The 21,519-nt window shown below is 43.6% G+C and overlaps 1 protein-coding gene across 1 annotated transcript in view; it reads right to left on the reverse strand.

Annotated features, from left to right (window-relative positions):
• The window catches only part of ATAD5 (ATPase family AAA domain containing 5), a 440,833-nt gene that overhangs the window by 11,041 nt on the left and 408,273 nt on the right, over window positions 1-21,519 (reverse strand). The window contains exons 21-22 of the mRNA XM_078654387.1: window positions 18,009-18,868; window positions 17,203-17,361 (exon numbers count right to left, since the gene is read on the reverse strand). Coding sequence (XP_078510513.1) covers window positions 17,203-17,361; window positions 18,009-18,868 — 1,019 coding nt within the window. The remainder of the gene's footprint in view (window positions 1-17,202; window positions 17,362-18,008; window positions 18,869-21,519) is intronic.

A 21,519-nucleotide genomic window follows, 5' to 3' on the forward strand; every position in this document is an offset into this window, starting at 1 on the left:
AGGTAATTGTTTATGGTTTATTCCCCTTTGCTAAAAGTGACCTGCTTAGAGGAATGTTGATGTTTTATTGCCTTGGCTAAATGTGACTTGCTTAGGTGATAGGTTTTCCTTCTTTAGGTCCTGATGATAAGGTCCTAGTTCCCTGCGTGATTTCCCTACAGTGTTTAGGGTGGCGTAGGAGGTATTTACCCTTTACCAGTAGTTACTGGTTGTATGCTACATTTACTATTTCTGTGTTACAGTCATTATATGTTTATGTGCTAAGTGTTATACCTACAAGTGCTATTTCTAAAAAGTGCATACCCCTGACAGTGGTCCAGGTGGCCCTGTCCTGTACAAAATCCCTTGTAAATCTTGCCCGTGCCTGTTGGCACATTGTAAAGTGTGTGTGTTATCTAATGTGTTTTTATTATTATAATACAAAGGCTATTTTTGATTTAACCTTGTGTGGAGTTTCCTTTGTGGTGGGCCTAGGGTGTTGTCGCTGGGGTACGCGCGCAAACGCTTTACACATCGCCTCTGAGATTAGCCTTGCTGCTCGCGTCACGTTACCTAGAGGGTGAGCAGGGGTTATCTTGGTGTGTGACTCCCTTGCCCTGACCTTAGAAATGGCGATCCCTGACTGACCTTGGCGTGAGCCTTGGCCAGCCGGGGGTCCCGCTTCTAACAGTAAGTAGTTCTTCTGATGGATATTTCAAACTGCAAATTTCTCACCTTTCAAATAGATAGAAAAGCAGATTATCCTGAAGTGAAGTATCTGTGGAATGGGCTCAGACCAAGAAGACTCGAAGGACTGAAAAGGCAAAATGCCCTTCCTGACGGACCTGGCTATCAAGGAAGTAGTGCTTTGTGATTGTGTTCTGGTGCCCACGTCAGTGACTGATAGATGTTGAGGACAGGCAAGCTGCATGCCAATGCAGTGGTGGTAGCCTAGGTGCTGGTGAAATGGGCCCTAGCTCCTTCCGGAGGCTACATTCTGGCCAACGTGTAGCACATCTTAATGCTGGACTATCCACCTCGACAATCGGGCATCACCTTCCTCTGTTTTCCCCCAGAGAATTCCACAAAAAGCTGATCGTTCACCGCTTAGTCTTTGAAGAGCTTAAAGCTCCTTTGGGTTCGAGTCTTTGGTACCTCTCCTTCGAGGGGGAGTGATGGATTGCCCAACGTAAAAGAGAGGCAACCTTGAGGAAGAAGGCCATCTGGGTTCTCAACACCAGCCTAGAACAAAGTGATGTAGGGCAGATGCACAGAGGGCATGGAGCTCACCTCTGGGACATACTAAAGTGATCACAGTAATGAAAGCAGACTTTGGGGTCAGAGGACACTGTGCATTGGCTCAAAGGAAGTATACAAGAGAAATGTCAGGACCAAACTGAAGTCCCACTGTGGCATCACAAACTATTTGGGAGGAAACATGGGTCAAAACCTTAAGAAAAAACAGCATAAAACAAGATTTATACAAGGATGGTTGTTATGGTGAATATAGAAATGCTGACAAGATCACAAATAACCCTTAATAGCCCCAGTGGAAGTCCTTGCTGGGCCAAAGAGGAAACAAACAACATCCGACAGACTCCACCTCCACACCAGGCCACAAATTTGCCCCAGTGCCTGCCATAAATGGACTTTGTGAAATATTACCTGGCAGCCAAGGTGACATCAACCAATTCTGGTGCAAATCAAATGCAGTTAACTGCCATTCAATCTTAATGCATAGAGGTGCAGAGGGTCTATCAGGTGAGGAACTCTGTCCTGTTGCTGCAACAGAATATCCTCCCAAAGTGGTAGCCTTATTGGATGGAAGCTATTCGTATCTATAAGTAAAAGGTACCGTACTCTCCTGACCAAATGCAGAGCCACTAAGATAACATGGACCCAGTCGTACCGGAGCTGCTTCAGAAATCTGGGCAGGAGAGGCAATGGCAGAAAGACGTACAGGAGTCTGGGGTTCCACTGCAGGCTAAAATGCATCCCCTAACGAGAGCTTTTGTGGGAATTCCAACACAGTAAGGTTTGAACTGCATGTTCTTGGCGTTGGCAAAGAGATCTAGACCGTTTTTTACCTGTTGGCAGAAGAGAACCTGTGACACCTTGGGGTGCAGACACCATTCATGATCCACCAGGCACTGTCTGCAGAGTACGTCCACCCTGGAGTTCAATGATCTGCCAGGTGAATCGCGATCAAGGAGATGCCCTAACGTACTAACAATCTCTAAAGGTGCAGAGCCTCCTAGCGCAGGACCCCACTCACCCTGCTTATTGTAGTACCACAAAGTAGGGGTAATGTCTGTGAGAACCTGCCCCTACCTCCCTTTGATGGACGCAGGAAGGTCTTCAGTGCCAGACAAATGTCTCACAACTCCAACAGACTGAAATGAAGCTGGGTTTCTGCCTTAGCCTCTGATCACCACCTCTCCTAAATGACCTTCACAGGCCAGCAGCAATGCATCAGTCACGATCGACAGCTCTGGGTAAGGAAGGGAAAGGAGCCTGCTGCTGGTCAGATTGCAGTCGAGCAGCTACAACTGCAGATCCTGTGCAGAATCTTCCAAAACCTTGATGAGATCTGACATGTTTCATTGGTGCTGTGTGTAAGAAAGTGGCTCTGTATATACTGCACCAAAGTAAGGTTCAGTGTGCACAGAGTCCACAGTCCCCAGAGGTATGGCAGAGGTTACAGTTAGATATAACCTTACTCTCAAAAGTGGTAGCTTGGTCGAGCAGTAAGGCAGTATCAGAGGACAGTGTAAAGCATTTGTTCTACACACTCAGTAAGCAAATGGTCTCTCACACTCAAGAACTAAACTCTAGGCCAAGTGTTTTGTATATAAAAATATATTGTTGTTTATTTTAGAACCACAAGTAGGTATCAAATACTTTCTCAGGATGAGATGTTGCAATTGAATACTTTCAAATAGCAATACACTTTAGAATGCAATAGATACAGTTGTTGCAATATGCAACAAACTTAACACAATAATAACATTGAGCTCAATAGGAAGTTTTAAGTAAATGAAAGAAAATCACTTTACACTTTTTCTTACGCAGGGCTGGATCCTGGATTCAGCCCTAGTGCATTTCCTGTAAACAGTTGAAAGAAATCGTTTTTGTTACACAGGCGATTTTTAAGGAATATTTGTACATTTTGAAAATCGACATTTAGAAGAAATTTTGGTGAAAACCAAGCAATGTAATCCTATCGAGGAAAATCAAGTTAACGGTAAGTCACAGTTATAATTATTTTTTAGGGTCATTGCTGGGCACCAAGATCCAGCACTTGGATCTCTCCTGGTAACAGGTGAGGAATTTCGTTTTCGTTGATCAGACGATTTTTAAGGAATATTTCAAAGTTGCAAAACTCAACACTTTCAGAGTGAAACGCAGCCAATGTTACCCTATGGAGAAAATCAAGTTATCGGTCTTTGGGTAAGCACTCGGCTGGCAGAGTTAAGGTTCTGGGGGTAGACTCAGGGGTCTCCTAGGGTCAGGTAGGTACAGTCGTTACACCATCAGCGGCACAGGGGCAGCCGGGTGCAGAGTGAGTAGGCCCAATGTTAACCTATGGAGGGTAGGGGGCCTTTGGTTGGTGGCTGCTAGAAGGCAGTCCCTTCCCTGGGGTGAATACACCCCCTATCCTGCCACTCTCCCGTGGGAGGGGGGCAGGAGCCTAGTCCTGATTGGGTAGAGCTTCCCATCCTCAAGATGGCGAGAGCCCGGAGTTCTGCTTCACCTTGCCTCCTCAACCTGAGGGGCGGGGTTCGCAGAGGCTGGCACACCCCCTTCCCTCCCTTTGGGTCTCCCGCCTGTCTTCCCGCCAGATTGGGGGTCAGAACCGGTGGGGGCCAGTTGCTGAGTACAGCAAGTGGTCTGGAGAAGCTCACAAAGGTGGCATGCCTTTGAAGCTTCCCCTGCCCATCCTGTGGGAGGAGGCCTAGCACCTCGCCCCAAGATGTGCATTGTTGCAGGCCTACAAGAGCAGATGGCTCTCGACCCAGGGGTCCAGCAACATGTCTGCTGTGTGGCAGCTTAGGCCGCCACTCAGTCAGGACGCTGGTTGTGGGTTAGTTTCAGGGGGCAACTTTAAGTTGCCCTCTGTCGTGCATTGTACATTAAATCTCACACTGGTATCAGTGTGGGGTTAATGTGCTGGGAAGTTTGATACCATACTTCTCAGTCTTCAGTGTAGCCATCATGGTGCTGTGGAGTTCGTGAAGACTACCTCCCAGCACCATATACTCTTAAATGGCAGCACTGCACTTGCAGTGCCCAGGAATGGACCTGGGCTCATGCACCTGTACCCACACCGCTGGAATAGGGCACCCAGCTAGAGGGGTGACTAAGGTATGCCAGGGCAGTGTTTTGTGGGCATGACACACAGGGATGTGTGCCATGTCGACTCTGTTTTTTTCTGCACCCAGACACACAGCCTGCAAAGGCAGTGTGCGCATGTCAGGGCACAGGGCCTCTAAGGGTGGCACAATAAGTGCTGCAGCCCTTAGGGCCTTCTCAGGTCTCAGTGCCCTGGGTCCCTAAGGTACCATTTACAAGGGGCTGACGTGGCCAGAGATGCCAATTGGTTTTAAGCTTTAGTACAGTTTTTAGGGAAGGAACACAGGCCCTGGGTACCTGATTGGTAGGGACCCAGGGCACACCAAGGAAAAGGGCATCAGTCATCAGGCAAAAAGTGTGTGTGTGTGTGGTGTGGGGGGGGGGGGGGTGTGGAGGTTACTGCAACATGAACCCACTTTCCTACACTGTGCCCACTGAGACTTCAGATTCCACTTTAGAGCCCGCATATACCACCTGGCTCAGCTTACAAGCACAATGCAGGAGGCCAGTAGGGAAGAGCCTCAGAGCTTCTATCACTGAGATTGAAACACTGGGATCACAGCCCAAATGTCCTGGGTTTGCTGCAATGGAGGGAAGGCCCTGAACCATAATGTTCAAGACCGCTCCTATAAAAGGAAGCCTCTGTGAAGGAGTCTGGTGTAACTTTAGCACATTCATATAGACCCCCAATGATTTCAGGAGGTCTGGAGTTGTCTGGAGGTGGCCCGGCACTGACTGTGGTGAGCCGGTCTTCAACAGTCATCCTTCAGGGAGGGGAAAATTGGTATCACCAACCTCTAAAGAGGAGCGGTGACCACCGCTATCACTTTTCCGAACACTCAAGGAACACAGATGAGGCAGAAGGGGAGCAAAACAAACTTTTGGCCTACCTTAAACCGCGAGGAACGTGTGGGAAATGCAACAGGGGTATATGAAAACACATCCTGCAGATTGAAGGCAACCTCCAAGTTGCCTTGATTTAGGACAGACAGAACCTGCACCAGGGAGAGCATTTTGAATATGTCCCTCTGCAGAAAGACTTCATCCTTTGGCAAGAGGAAATAGCGAGAATAACACTGTCCCCATTTCGGAGTTAAAAATACTCTTGATGACCCCTTTGGAACCTAGAGCTTGTACCTCGTGCAGTAAAATGAATAGTTGCTCCACTGAGAGCTGCCTTGATGTGGGAGGAAGCGGTGGCGGGTTGCAAAGCAATGGGAGGGCATAGCCATGCTGAACGATCTGGATGACCCATCTGTTGGATGTCATGAATCGACAGAGAGCAGTTGAGACACTAAAGGGTAAAGTAAAGCAGCTTGCATACAAATGCATTAGAATTCACCTAGCTGGTGAAATGTTTGACCACTAAACCCTCAGGAATAGTATTCTCTGTAAGAAAACCAGGGTCGCCAGGTGCTAATATATAGCGTCTGGCCACCTGCATGTTCACTGGTGGGCAAGAGCAGGGCCTAGACACGTGGTACACAGAGCACGGCTCCAGGGCCGCCAGCGGCCTGGCAGGCCATCCTTGGCAGCCCGCGGACCTTGCAGGCAATGTACCTGTGTTTTTTAAAAAGAGTATCAGCAAACATTAAAGAGGGCTGCTGGAGCATGCGCGATAGAAGATTCTCTACGTATGTTTGAGCGGCCCCCTTTGATGTTTACTGACTGCCTCTGTGACAGGAAGCAAAGGCCCTTTAAAAGTCAGATGTTGCTCGTTCACAGCTGACTTTTAGGGGGCCTTTTGCGAAGCTGCCTTTGTTGCAGGCGATGCCCACAGTGCGGACACTTTCTGCACTTGCCTGCACCCTCGGCTAACATTGGGACTGCAGCAGGGGGCCTCCCTGGATCTAGCCAGTCTGCTTCCCTCCTTGCCGCCCGCAGAACCACTTGGTGCTCTTCAGGATGAGGCCATTAGGATTGCAGAATGGTCCCTTTCATTAAGACAGAGGTTTAGAGCACTCTCCTGGTACGTACTGCAAATGATGAAACTACACATAAAGATAGTGCAAAATTCCAGGAAATAATATTCACAGAAATTGAAGGGGTGAATATTGCAATGGGGATAAACATTTTCCTCTTCTCGGGTACTGTGGTCCATGAATGTTGTGGGATCCATGCTCTAGTGCGCAGAATAATTCACTATCTTTTGCACTGAACTAATAAGTACTGCACACATGTAGGCAGGCACAGAAGGAGTGATTGCTGCACACTGATAGATACGGACACAAAGAATCCCAAGTGATGGGCAAATGAATACTGAACAATCACAGGTGTTAGGCAAATAAACACTACAATTCCAGTTTAGGCAAAGGAATACGGCAAAATCACAGACATTCAGGGCAAGGAATTCCTCAAATCCCAGGCAGTTAAAAATGTTTCTATTTTATGCATTGTGCTAATGCACAAGTTACTTACCTTCGGTAACGATATATCTGTAAGAAACATTAGTTAGTGTTAGATTCCTTACCTTAGAATATCCCCAGGCGTCAGACTGGATCCGGAAAGGTTTCGTCAGCTGTACCCCTGCGCGTCGGTAGGCGTGGTCTGCGGCTCCGCGTCCGTCGTCAGCGTCGTGATCCCCGGGAGCCGACTGCCAGATCTCGAGGAGCTTGTGGGACCACTCCCGCCTAGCTTTCGACATCACGGCCCGGCAGTCAGGGCACGACTTGTCATCTTGGTCGGCCCCCAGACAGTCGGGACACCGGCGGTGGGGGTCGGTTACCGACATTAGTCGGTGACCGGCGTCACACGGCTTGAAACCGAGCATCCCTACTGGCACCAGGAGTCGAAGTAGACTCGAAAAAGATAGACAAAATTGTCCAAAAAGTTAGTCAAAAAATGGCTAAGGGTACGCTCTTCCCGGATCTGCGCTTGCTGGCGAGGAAAGAAGAAGAACTGACATCAGCGCACGAGGGCGGTGTCTAAGTACTCCAGCGACGTCATCCCAGCGATCACGATGCAAACGACGGACGCGGAGCCGCAGACGACGTCTACCGATGCGCAGGGGTACTGCTGACAAAAACTTTCCGGATCCAGTCCGACGCCTGGGGATATTCTAAGGTAAGGAATCTAACACCAACGTGTTTCTTTCAGATAAATTTTGTACAATCCAAGTAAACAACCATTGAGAAAAATGTATATCAGACCAGGTAACAGGTAACCTTACAGTTATTATATGGACACACAAGGTTAAGGTATTGTAACCTTGTGTGACCATATAATAACTGAAAGGTTACCTGTTAACTGGTCAGACATACATTTTTCCCAATGGTTGTTGACTTGAGCTACAGAATATCTCTGTGCTCTGGTTGTGCTCTGAATGTACGCTTAACAGGGGTCCTTGCAGGCATTACATGGACACACAAGGTTACAATACCACTTTGATTTGTTTTGAAAAGGTGGTGATTTTTTCTCTGTACCCCACCCCCATTGACCCCGCCCCGACTGATGCAGCTCTCGGCCACAAACTGCACTGTAAATTTGGCCCCGAGACAAAGTTTGTGAGTACCCATGGCTTAGATCAAGTGGCCATCAGAGTGTCAGATAGGGCTTTGTTGACTGAGTAAGGGTTCAGAGGAATCATGCCCAGGTTAAAGGACTTCTGTGAGGACGTTGTCTTAACCTCACCAGAAGACAGTTGTTCAGCTGAGGCACTAGACCTACGTCGAATCCCTACAGCAAAGGAAACAGAACTCCATTGTTAGACCAAAGGGGGAAACAAACCTGGTATCAAGAGATGTATCAAGCCCACTGGCCTCCTGTAAATCCATGTATAAACTATCATCAACATGTGGGGGTAAGTCATCCTCATCGTGGAGGTAACCTTTCAGAACTTAAAAGATGATGGAGCCTCTGAGGATGGGGTATTGTCTGGAACAGAGTGCACAGGACTGGAGTGAAAGCACAACCTCTGTTGGGGTCGAGACTGATTCAGCTCCGGGTAGGACATCAGAGCCTGAACTGGATTCCCTTCTAGTACCAATGACATTGGTATGACTATGAAAGAGGAGCCATTGCAAATCTTGATGCCAGAGTGAAAGTGAGTCCCTTAATTTGGTGGGGAACCTGCAATGGGTTCCAGGGGTTCCGAGGGCGTAGGAAACAGATCTATCTGCAATAACCCAACAGGATGCCTCTGGGGATCCTTGGGGCTCAAATGTGCAGCAGAGGGACTCTACAGAGTGCTAATAAAACACAAATGGACGGTTTAACAGGTTGTGGTGCAGCCAATGGCAAAAGGACCTCAGAGTGCATCAGGATAATTTGTGGAATTGGCTCCTCAATTGAAGTTCGGGAGTGAGAGGGACCATGATGCCCTCACAACTTCTCTTTTGACAGAGTGACTGGATGGGGTAGCGTTCCCCTACGCTTTCTTATGTTTTCCCTTTAATTTTGATTTCTACTTACCGGATGACTCAGACCATGAAGGCGGCCTGCCGCAGGATCAGACTTCTGGAGTAGATCTGGCACTCAAATGAAGCAAAACTTATGCAATTCCTAGTTAACATGACTTTAATGTTTAGTAGTCAAAGAAAAATATCAATGGTTCATCAGTAGGGTAAGGTAGAAGCTACCTTTTATAAGCACCTTGGATTACATTTTCAGTTAAAGCACTTTCCTGTGTTCTGAGGTTACACATGTTAAGTAGGGTTTATGGAGGGTATGACTTGATCCGGGTTTTACAAGCTTTTAAGGCGATGGTGCAAACAACATTTCTTTAGGGTAAAGAATTGTTTTTTTTGTATGATATCATGCCTGGAATAAATTGGAAGAACAGTGACTAAAAAGACTTTGCCATTCCTCAATCATCTATGGTTCAAGCGATAAGAACAGAACTTAAACTTGTTTCCTGATGTTTTAATGAAATTGTGAATACAATTTTGGAATAGGTTACTGGACAGAGAGGACAAAATTTCCTTTTTTTTTTTAAATGAGCTTTTAAATCATGAATTGGCGCGGGCTGAAAGTGTAAGAGAGCTTTTAATGAAATCTTTTATCTTGCTCTCTTTACATTCGACCATTATAGGATTACAAGGAGAATCTCCTCGATGGATTTTAATTTGAAAATTGAGATTTTGTCTTGAGAATATGACTAGAGAAATATACGCTTGAAAATGTCAGTCACCCACCAAAATGACTCATGGTGTGAAGATGTGTAACCCTACAATCCAGGATTGCGAAAAACTATTTTGAAATATAGTTTGGGTATTAACCCAATATTGTATGTTAAGAAGTTACCAAGTGCAACTCTTAAAGTTGGTGGACACTGCAATTGTGGTATGAATATGAAATGTACAAGCGCACACATTTTATTGGATTATTGGTTTTACATTTGGAAAAGGCCTAGATTTTTAAAGTCTGTTTGAATGAAATACAATATTAAAACACGCCAGATAGCCTTAGGGTTTTTATGTACTATGCGTTCATCAATGGTAATAATTGCAGGTGGGACTTTTTTTTAAAAACAATAGAAAAGAAAAATAAGGGGAATTAATTTATTTGGGCATGTTATTTGCTTGTATTTTAATGAATTTAAAGTAATTCTTGAATTTGAGCACTTTAGAATATTGAGATGAGTTTTTTAATGATGTTAGATAGGTCTACGTTTTACAAATAGACTGTGGTGCCAATAAACTTACTTTCTGACGGACTTCTTCCTATGATCAGAGATTTACAGCTTTGCTTCACAGGTCCGGATCTCCTTTTGGTGCATGAAGGCACAGTCGTCCCAAACACCTAAGGCACACATCATGAGGGCCCATTAACGACATCCGTTTTCTACAGTCAATGAATAGTTACCCTGTAGTTTTAGGTGGGGACACGGTTCCCTTGCTCACTGGGTTTAGACTGGAAGGTTGTCTAATACCAACGAAAGAGGGAGCAGAGCTACGGATCGGCATTCAAAGGTATGGAAATAAAAAAGGAACTGACGTCGCTCAGGTGTGGCGTTTCGGCTTTGGTCTGCCACCTTTCATGGCGGACCAAATCTAATGCGGATCCACATGGCACCACCTAGCGGCATGCATGAGACCTGCTATGAAAAGTTTCCATATAGTCTGTCTGGGGAATATTCTAAAGATGAGGCCATCTGCAGTTAGAAGCGTCCATCAGAAAGTGCATTCCTGCCATGTTAATGGGAAAATGCAACACAAGTGGTTAGGGGAAGTGACACCTTCAATGGCTGTTTTGGCCAGTAATTTATTTGCCAGTAGTGCCAGAAGGATACAAAACTAGTGCATGAAAATCCAGCTATACATTTTAGAGGAAGCCTTGAAACCCCATAAACTAAAGTCCTGTCAGGGCACACCTCATCCCAGTGATCAAGAATGATTCCCTTCAATACACATTTTGACTATTAACCCATAGCGAGGCTGCTCTTTGGAAGGTTGTACGCAGCTAGTTCACAGGGTATACTGTTTAAAATAACTTATTAATTCCAGGATATGCCAATACCATTCTAAAGAGGGCAATTCTTAATATACCTGCTTGAGATCCTTTCATACAGAGAAAACATTTCTAGATTTAAAAGCAGTTGTGGTCTAAGCATTCAGCAATACAAGTATGATTCTTTGCGTTCCTCTCCAAGTAAATGTGTGTCTGGATAATGTGATGTTTAATTCTTTTGGAGTTCATTATTCTAGGTCACCCAACTGGTGGTTTCCACATCTTGAAGTTCCTTTGTAAAGATAGGCTAAAATTATGAAAGAGTTTGTGTGCCACCAGATACAGATCCAACTGCTGTTATGTTTAAATTTAGTCGAGATCTAAGGGTAAGGGCTAGAAAAAGAGTCTTAAGCAGTGCCAGTGCAAGTTCATGGTTTTAGTGGAGCCCACATCTAGGATATTCAGCCAACGAATCACACCGTAAAAGTAGACATAATGCTTTTGAGCGGTTGGACTCAATGTGCTTTCTGCCTTTTGGGAATGCAAATTCGGCTTGCTTGACAAAGACAAGTAAGGTTGTGATGTTGTCCATAAGCCCTAAGGTAGATGGCATGATTGAATAAAAACTAAGCAAATGCAAAAAGACTTATTTGGAGGTGGGATGGTTAAAGGTTTGGGGAAGTTTGCTTCTACCTTTGCCATTCTTGAGAAAGAACTGGTTTCAACACGGAGAGGGGATACGTAACAACACACACCAAAAAAATGTTGTTTTTCAGTTACTTTGCTTTGTGACACGAGTGCACATGTATTTTTATTTTATTTTGGTTAAGGGATCTACATCTCTGATTAGTCTCCTACAGATGCCAGAGAAAACTTGCAGACCGACTTAAAACTATGGCTTTAATTGTCCAGATATGGCCCTACAGAGGGGCTTCCTTTAGGTGGATCCCCCATATCTACTTTCTGATCTGACCATTTTTTTTCTTTTTAAGTATTGTTACATTGATGATTACAAAACAAATATCAGCAGGGCACAAGGATAACTTTCACATTTGTAATTATCAAATATAGATATCATTTTCAAGTTCCCATGTAGATTCCGATTTTATAGTGACATTTCTTTTCAAGACCTCAATTGGTAACAAGTGATGGTTGAGAACTTACCACATATGCATTCTAAAGTCCTGCAGCCTTTTCAAAGAAATGTTTTCTGCCCTGTCCCCACCTTTATGCTGTCTCGGTTTAAAAGACTTCAGCTCATGTTATGGACTTCTTATCCTCTTTACAAGTAGGTAATAGTTTGCACCATCCAGCGCGGATCCCCCAAGCATTAGTAACTGCTACCTGAAAACTATTCTTAAAAAAAAAATAATAATAATCTAACTCGTACCCAAAGGATTTGGCAAATTTTTGATATCTGATCTACTTCCTTTTCTGGCAAAATGCAGCTATATACAGGGTTCAAATCCTTTTTGAGGAGAATGGATTGTTTGTTTTCTGCAGATTTCCGGCTGGGGAGGAGTAGCAACTAGTCTTTGCCTGCTCTTGATGATCTACGTCATAGTTTGATGGCTGTAGTGTTGGGGTTCTGATTTTACACGATCGGCCAGCTACTTTAACACAGCTGACCAAAAGGTTTCATGACCTTGGATGTCGTTTTAAGGCCTTAGCCAGGCTCTAGATGCTGACTGGCAGAACTTGTGCTGTGTTAAGGGAGCTAAATGGGGCATTTTACGTGGGGGGTGTTAGTTTCACTGCAAAGCTTGATGCAGCTTTTGATACGTCATCCACGTACTCCATGAACAAATGCTCATTTGTACTCAGATGAATCACAGTTTTTAGGAAAGTCTGGCCAGCAAGGGGTTGTCTCCTGTAACGTCAACCTATTTGGCTACTTTCTCCACCAGTTTAGCAGCAATGAGATTATGAACGCATGCCAATTTCTTAAATCTTAACGTATCAAAAATGGCAGTACTCTTCCTCTATAAAACAGTTATTTTAAAGCTCTTACTACTATTCACAAAGCGATGTACTCTAGAACTCATGACTTCATCTCCTCCAAATTGACTTGATGAAGTAGAGTGAGCTAATTTGCTCACATTCAAATCCCAATGATCCACAGAGTTACGTCGGGAGATACTGCTTCCTTTGTTGCTTGGTTCATCTGTGGAATTGTTCACCCTTGTGAACGCCTGTGCACATGTACCTTTGAAAGTTTAGGAAGCTGCTTAAAACAGCTACACATCAATTTACCATATATGATTACCCTTGTGGCTGTCTGAGTTGGTCTGATATGTGTCCTTCAGCACTGAGAGGCTCACAAGAAAACATGCTTTATAAACAGAACAACATGTTGCTTGAAAATCTCCATGCTGTGCCAACTCCACTACCCTTTTTCGGCACGAACACCTAGAAGATAATCCTGAACAAAGTTCAGCACACAGGGATCTGTTAAAAAACTCCACACCCCATGTAAAAACGACTCAAGCGCCTGCACACCATTAACTGAAGTAAAGGCGCAAAAATACTGAAGTTAGGTATGTGTGTAGCTGCTGGATTGCGATCTGGGTTCGACCTCTGGTAAATCTGGGAATTCCAAGTATTCCTTTCTGGCGAAAGCGTACCTACTTTTCCTCATAGGTGCGCAAGAGATATTGGGGAGTGGTACTCCTGCAAAGTGTGTAAAGGTGTCAGATCCCATTCTGCCAAGTGGGTTATAGGCAGTGACCGGGGCATACGCCTGATCACTGACATCCACACCTGAATCCAAGATCTGGACCAGTAAATTCATTGTCACTGTCAATGGAGACTGCAAATAGGAGGCTTCGAAATCCGATGAAAAAAAACACAACTTCAGCCATCGAAGGGGTGGGGTTTATCGATGTAGACGTTGACATGGTCATTGATGGAATCTTTTGTAATGGAACTGTTGATGGGGTCGTAGATGGGGTCTTCTGGTTTGTCACAGAATGCCCACCTTCAGAACTAGTGTGGTCAATGAGCCTGTCTATGATGATAAAATAGTCTCTAGCACTGCAGAGAATGACTTCTTCGTTAACAAAAGGATAGTTGACTACAGTTTTACCGAGAAAGTCAACAGGACTTCCACTGAACCAGTATTTTGCTTTACTTTGCATGAAGGAGGCTCCAAGACCATTTCAATGCCCTTTTTGTGATTTCATTATGGAGGAGCGAGGAGCAGACACTGTCCTAGTAAATTCAAATTTGCTATCTCTTTGGACTCTGTTTTCAGCACTTTTTCAGAAGTGCTATGTGGGACACTTCACAAGGGGCATCCATTTTAGAGGGGTAGCTCCTTTCCCTTTAAAGGCGATACAGAGGCAGCCTCCCTTCCGTTGTCCTTCAGGGTTTTCAATGGGAATTTTCTACAGATGTGGCATTTAGAGGGGATATGCAAAATAGGAAACCAATACATGCAGTTAATGTCGATCATCTGTGTAAATGGTTGTTTGTGCACAGATAGAACAGGACTTGAAGAGCAATCTCTTCTCCTTCTGCTATGATGTCAGCTGAAGATACCAGGACAAAACCGCCTAGAAACAACGCACGTTTGACAGGAACGGAGATCGACTGTAATCCAGGGAAAGCCAAGTTGCTGGACAAAATCCACAAAGAAGAGTTCTTTAGGTAGCAAAGAGGAAATCTATTCCAAGGACTCTGTCACTCTGAACATGTGTTAGCAATCTGAGCTCTACTGACCTCTATGGAGTGGAGTAGAGTGCTCAGCACTTTCAGCGGATCAAATGGTCTCAAGATAAACCTTTATAGAGGTTGCCAGATACACAGAAATGAAACTGGAGTTTTGCTTAATGGGTGGTGACACACTGGTCTTATCTGCACTGTATTCCAGATGCAGAACATGAATAATTACATCCGTAAGGATAAGTTACTTACCTGTAATCCTAGTTCTCTTCCAGGGGTATTCTCATCAAAGTCATAAGCACATGAATATTACCGCCCATGTGCGGGATCCCGGAAACATCACATATATGTGAAAACCATATATGTAGCTATATATATATATATATATATATATCCATACACACACACACACACACACACACACACACACACACACACACACACACACACACACACATATATATACACACACACACAATGCAGCCTCCCATAGACATGCTGAGCAATGTTGCAAGGAATTCTCATGTACATAAACACATTCCAATAAAGCAGGAAGAAAGAAAGTCTTTGAAAACTGCTTTAAAATACAGCAGAAAACACAATTATGCAAGGAATAATGAATAAAAATTGCCAGCACATAGGCTGCATTGTAGAAACATTAGTGTAGAAAGCTGAAAAGCTACCCACATAAACACTCAGATAAACTGGCACAGTGCCTTTAAGGCAGCCATGACCCCCTAGCTTCCCATCATGCCTCAGGGGTAACGGTTGAAACAGAATTAACCGGGACACAAATGTAATCCCTCTACAGCGGTGGAACTCTGTAAGTATACTTGCTAAGGGCGTGACTTCTAAAGAAAATGGGATTTGTGACAGGGAGCGCTCTGCCTTTTACCTCTAGTTTTATAGGAAGTACAATGAATTGGTCATCTTTAGTAAAGCTTGCAGAACGGTATAGGGCACTGTGATACACTGCACCATGGCTTTACAGTTGAGAGTAAAATATGAAACAGGTCAAGGAATATCAAGGCTAGGAAAGGAGCACCTCCCTGATAGGACGTCAACCGCAGGTCTGAAGCTAGACTGGTGACTGAGAAGAAGGTGGCTGAAGTAAGTGCATTCTTCGATTTTCACCTTCCTTGACCTTGCACAGGAAGAGAAGGTTGGGAGGGGAGGTAGTTTGCCATTATTTGATGATTTGCAGACCGATTTACCATGGGGGTGATGATGCAGGGTTTCAAGGGGCCAAGGTCAACCCCGGGTCGGAGGAATGTGTTAGATAGGGCCCTATAGCTTGTTAGTGTCAAGTAGTGAGGATGTGGTTACGTAGATTGCAGTCAGTAGTGGTGGGATGGTAGAGTGTGAGATCTGGTGAATGAACAGAAAGGAAGGTGATCTTCAAAATATGAAGTTGCTCTTAGGGTGCTCCTAGGGTGCTCTTCAGAGATTGTGGATCCGACAATTAACGATACATTTTAAGATTTGTTTTTGAGTGCTTGTTGATGCACTTTATACACTAAATAATTATTCTACACTCTTAACGGCTCTTGGTCTATTCTATGGTCGGGGGAAGGAAAAAGAGGACATTTCAGAGAGTGTGGTGAGGACGGACAGTGGCGGACCTAACCATGATCTGGACTGGGAGAAGACGTGCCCCAACACAGCTCCCTGGGATGAGGGACACAGTGAGACAACTGAAGAGTGGGAATCTGGGACAGTCTACATGGGAGAGCAGGGCAGGGGGAAAGAGTGGAAGAAAGACCCGGACCCAACCACATTGCAATAGAATCACCCTGCAATCTAGTATTCGGTCAATCTTGACACTCACAAAAGTGAGATGGTGGTATGTTATATTGTCCCGTTCTTGTGGAAAATGAATAAAAAGTTTTAGGAAAGGCAGAAAGTATCAATTTGAAGGACAGGTTCCCCAAATGGTTTCATATACAAATTAATAATGTTAAATAGAGAGTTGGCAAACAGTCTGACACAAAGAGCACCCCATAACAAACTCTCCATAGACAATATACTCATACCTACTGATAACTGCAGATCACAGCAGTTACAAAGTTAAGAGGTCTTGTTGCCCATTTATTTTTGTAGGGAATACATTTTGCAGTCACATTTTGGCTTTGGTGGGCGAAAAAAGGTAGAGGTTAAGCACTGTTTTTCAAAGTATGAGACTTTTACATTTGGATGAATTTGACCTTGACTGAATCAGAACAGGCAGAGATCCATCACAACGATATGAATGAAAGGAGTTAACTAGCAGGATAGGTGCAGGTGAGACTCTTCAGAAGATGACTTGCTACTGCTGAGGCTCTTGACTTTCTCTACAGGAGATTGACTGTACACCTTCCTCATAGAAAAAACATTCCTTTTTATGGATTAGTGGACCAGCGATTACATTTCTAAAAGAGCTTAATGTAAGTGGCTCTGATAGAACCAAGCATTTCCAGCTGAGTTGTTAGGAGGAGCAGCCGGATTAAGGAAGGTGGCTGCTGCCCACCCCTGGGGGTACCTAAGGCACAATTGATACCTTCTTGGACATCATAGAGCTAGGCGGCAGAAGGGTTTCTGGCTATAGGTAAACAACCCACCATGCCAGAGACTCTTCTTCTTTCTTTGGCTATTTACAAGTGCATCTACTGGCCGAATTGCAGAGAGCACAAAGCTGACTTAGCAAGCAGCTTGTACCTAGCCCTTGCATGTGATTAGTTGCTCAGAATTGTAGCGGTAGCAAGAACCTGCTATATCTGTTACATATTAAACATTAGTTGGAACCATAAGTAGCCCTGAGGAACAATACAGGTAAGTGCTTACCTTCGTTTCAACTTTCCCTGCTCTTTGAGTTTCTCTGACTTACAGATGTTACGAAGGATTGGTAAATATTCCACAATACTGGCTTGCCTGTTTCCCACATTTATTAGTGAACGTTTCGAAAATACGTTTTTGATCAGGGATAATCTTTTCTGTGCAAGGCTGTAAAAAAAAAACAAAAAAAATGTGTTACTCAGGTTGTTTCACAGGCAAATGTGTGCTCAGGAAAATAAGTTGCTGAGGCTACATCATCAGCATTTGATACATTTGAACTGCACTATGCATATGGATGGGGACTGTAGACTATGTTATTTTTATTTGGTGCTATTACCAGTCCGTGGGATCACTGTGCTCGCATTAGGAGTTCAATGAATACAGTAAGCAATATAGAATACTTTCAGAAGTTACTTCAATAGTAGATCCACAAATTAATATAGGAAGGTAAAGATAGTGCATCCCAAAACATATAAACCCATGAAGGGTTATTAAACACTCCAGTCTGAATTTTGCTCAGTTTAACTGCAATAGACTGATTTTAGCAAAACGGCTGTTAGGTGTTCATTTACTCACTGTTGCTTGGGAACAAATAACCTATGATGCACAGGTGCAATGTAACATAGAAATATGGGATATACCCCAGCAAAGCATTTCAGGAGTAATGTTTACCTCAATAAACTGGCTGAGGTATGTTCAGTATTTTTTCTCAGGTACCATTCCACCAACATTATACCAAAGGTTAACTACTCAACATACAGTTTACTGTGGTCTGCAGTTTATATACTTTTTTAATAAATGCCTTTCAAACTTACCTTACATCAACCGCAGACTGGCTGAAGAACACTTCCTCTCTGTGTTTACGTACACTCACAGTTAGTTCTTCTGTTGGGTCTTTTCCTAATTTCTTACACAAATCCAAAGAGGAGTCCATAGCTTTAGAAATACGGGAGCAACAGTATTGAAAACTGAGCACTTCCACTGTAGCCTTGAGTTCTTCACAGCTCTGAGAATGCCACCAATCTCTATTTTCTACTCTATACCCATCGCAAAGACCATTTTTCATGCAGCCACCGGTCCAGTTATAGTCCATGTCTTTTATCTCATTTTGCTCACCAACTTCATTGTAAACACAGCAATCTAAGAAAGACACGTCATCCAAAAATTTGGTCAGCGAGTCTAGACACTGAGAAACGAGAGAAGAGCACTGTTGCTCAGCTGCCGTGTGAATTGCTTTTTTAGCATTCTTTGGAGATTCTTGCTTCAAGTCTTTACCTGTAGATTGTAAATCCCCTTTGGTTTCTTCAGTTTTTGAGGTAAGCACAGGGTTGGGCAATGTCAGAAAGTCCTCCCCAGAGTTCGAATCACACTCAAACTCCTTTGTGAGACCTAGCTTTCTTTTGCGCTTCATCTGCATAGACATTTTTATAGGGCTACCCTCTGGAGAACCACTGTCCGAATTTATATTTTCCTGATTTGTTAAAAGTTTGCCATCTGGAGCAAATGTAACCTTTTCACATTCAGTTTCACACATTTTGTTTGGCTGTGAAAGAATCTGAACTGGCAGCGGTAGAAGTAATTCTATATTATTATATATGAAATTAACATTCTTCATTTGGAACTTCTGCAGCAGCTGAACCAACTTTATCCGCTCTTCAGTCTTTGTGATATTGCACTGTGAGAACAAGGGAATGACAGATTATAAAACTTTGCAGATCATGGTACCACAGTGGTCAGACACACCTATAGTGTGATTGCACAGAACCATTAACTATTTCCTGCATTGGCATCCAGTGTCTTGCAATATCTATTAACTTAATGCCCAGCTAGCTACATAGAACTTGCACAGAAACAGTTTAGTTACAGATAAGGACAACTAATCTGCTAATTTCCCTGTGGTCCTTCATCCAACACTATATGAATTCTTTTTTACACTTGAATTTCACACCAACTCCCCCTCCCCCAAACGGTTTTAGAGAAGCTACTTTGTATAATTGAACCACTTCTGCGAAGACATCTCATGCAGACACTTCTTTTACAGTTTAAAAATATTACCAAATGCTTCAAGACTTTACACCCATAATCAAAGACTTTCATTCTGGCAACCCACATACCCTACCTATCCTCAATTTATTAACACTTTTATGCTGCTTACATGAGTTTAAATTGTAAAGAGAATGTGTATACTTCTGAATCTAAACAATCTCATGTGTCCAACTCAATTGAGGTATACAAATCAGACCAGGGCAAAATGGATAATTTGGTAATCTAAAAAAAGTAAAAGAATGAAAAGGCATTCCTCATCAATGACCGAAAGACCAAGTAAGGTCTGAAACTGTTTAAGTAGGAAATTTATCAAATATATAGGTAAAAGTAATTCTCACTAGCAACCTAGTCCAAACCTTGTTTGCAGGAAGTCAGAGGTCCAAGGGCTATGTCTGTTAACATAGCAGGTCAGTATTCAGATCCCATGGAAGATCAACTCTTACTGGAGAGAGCATTTAATACCCTCAAGGCAAATGATGGGGGCCTTAAATAACGCAGATTTTGATTAATACGGTTCTCTCCTCCCACACCTTTTATACAAAGTCAAGCCTCCAAGGAGGACCCCCTCGCCCCCTTACAACCAGCTCTTGTGCATCACACACTGGCCATGTTGACAAAAGGAAACACCTGGCTGCAGAAACAGAACAACCATGCCTAACCACCTCAATTCCCAAATATGTCTTACTGCAGAGGCACTTGGGAGGTATGAGATCTGTGAGGTCTAGTGGGAGGGCAATAAAGTATCTGCAGAGGGGATACATCAATCGAATAAAGTTGTAGGTCTAGTTACTGTAGGTTCTAATTAAGTCTAGAAGCCCTGCAGCATATTGTTGAAGCATTTCCCAACAATATTTAACATTTTGGATGGAAAGACCACAAATAACAAGAAAAAACGTCTGAACTTAGACAATCACATCTGAAGCCAAACAATGTTTGGAAAATGTGTGCAACGATGACCACATGTCTGCTTTGTAATCAACATGCAAAGAAGGAACTCCAAAAAACATGTGATGACGAAATTGGGCCTTCTGGCAGACTTGCAGAAGCACACACTACTACTCCATCCCACTATAAACTTGCAGAACCATTTAACTAGGCTCAACATAACGGCACCCCTGGCTCATCTCTAGCAAATGGAACAAAGTCGAGTAGCCAGATAATGAAGGTCCTAATACATTCTAATCCCTCTTCAGAACATTGCTGAAACATTCTTAGCAGCATCTAACATTTTGGATGGAAAGAGCTTGCACTACAAGAAGGATTATAGTACTTAACCTCTTAAGCATCTGTTCGTGGCATGTAGTGCTGTAAATTTACATGCTCTGCACACTCCTGCCACCTAGTGTTGGATCAGAGTTGTGCAACCTCTTCGAAGAAGCCTTTTGAGTCACAAGGTAGAGTGAGTCCACCTCTGTTTTCCCGCAGGCGGGCGAGAGTGGAGTGAGAAGAAAGTGTCGGAGAAAAGATGTCCATGCTAATAGAAATGTGTAAAATGTTACTGTAACAGCCACTAGCGTCCGGGGAGGACTCATGTAAATCTACAGCACTACATGCCACAAACCGATTCTTGCAGGGTAAGGAACATCATTTGTTCGATGGCATGTGTGACTGTAGATACACATGCTCTGCATATACTGTAAAGTGGTGCCTCCGTAGAAGCGGTTGCTAGCATGTGGGAGTTGCAGTAGTTAAAAAAAGAGTACATAGCACTGCCTGACCTACATTTGTTTGTTGACGTGCTAACATGTCTACACAGTAATGTTCAGTAAATGTATGTGGTGTAGACCATGTAGCTGCTTTACAAATTTCGGCTATGGGGATATTTCTCAAAAAGGGCATAGCTGCTCCCTTTTTATGAGTAGATTGTGTCTGGGAGTTACAGGTAAAGGTCTTTTGGATTTAATGTAGTAAGTTTGAATGTAATTTGCTATTCATCTGGCTATGCCAGATTTGGAAATAGGGTTGCCTTTTGGAGGTGGAGAAAAAGCAACACAGTTTCTTTGTTGTTCAGAAGGTTATAGTTCCATCTATATAGAACATGAGAGCTCTCTTTACCAGTTCTCTCTCTTTATTATACAGTTAATAAAAACCGTAATGTACAAACAGAACAATGCATGTTAGATTAAAATTTTAAAATATATAAAAACATGATCAGGTTCTTAATGTTGGGCGTTTATGCAGTGCAATTAAAATAGTATTGACGAACTTCCCAGCTCTTGCTAGTACTTGGGCTGGATTATTACTAAAACACAAAGTCGATGCTTCGCTACTGTGTCTCAG

The sequence above is a fragment of the Lissotriton helveticus genome, chromosome 7 (genome assembly GCF_964261635.1).
Source record: "Lissotriton helveticus chromosome 7, aLisHel1.1, whole genome shotgun sequence".
Taxonomy (NCBI): Eukaryota; Metazoa; Chordata; class Amphibia; order Caudata; family Salamandridae; genus Lissotriton; species Lissotriton helveticus.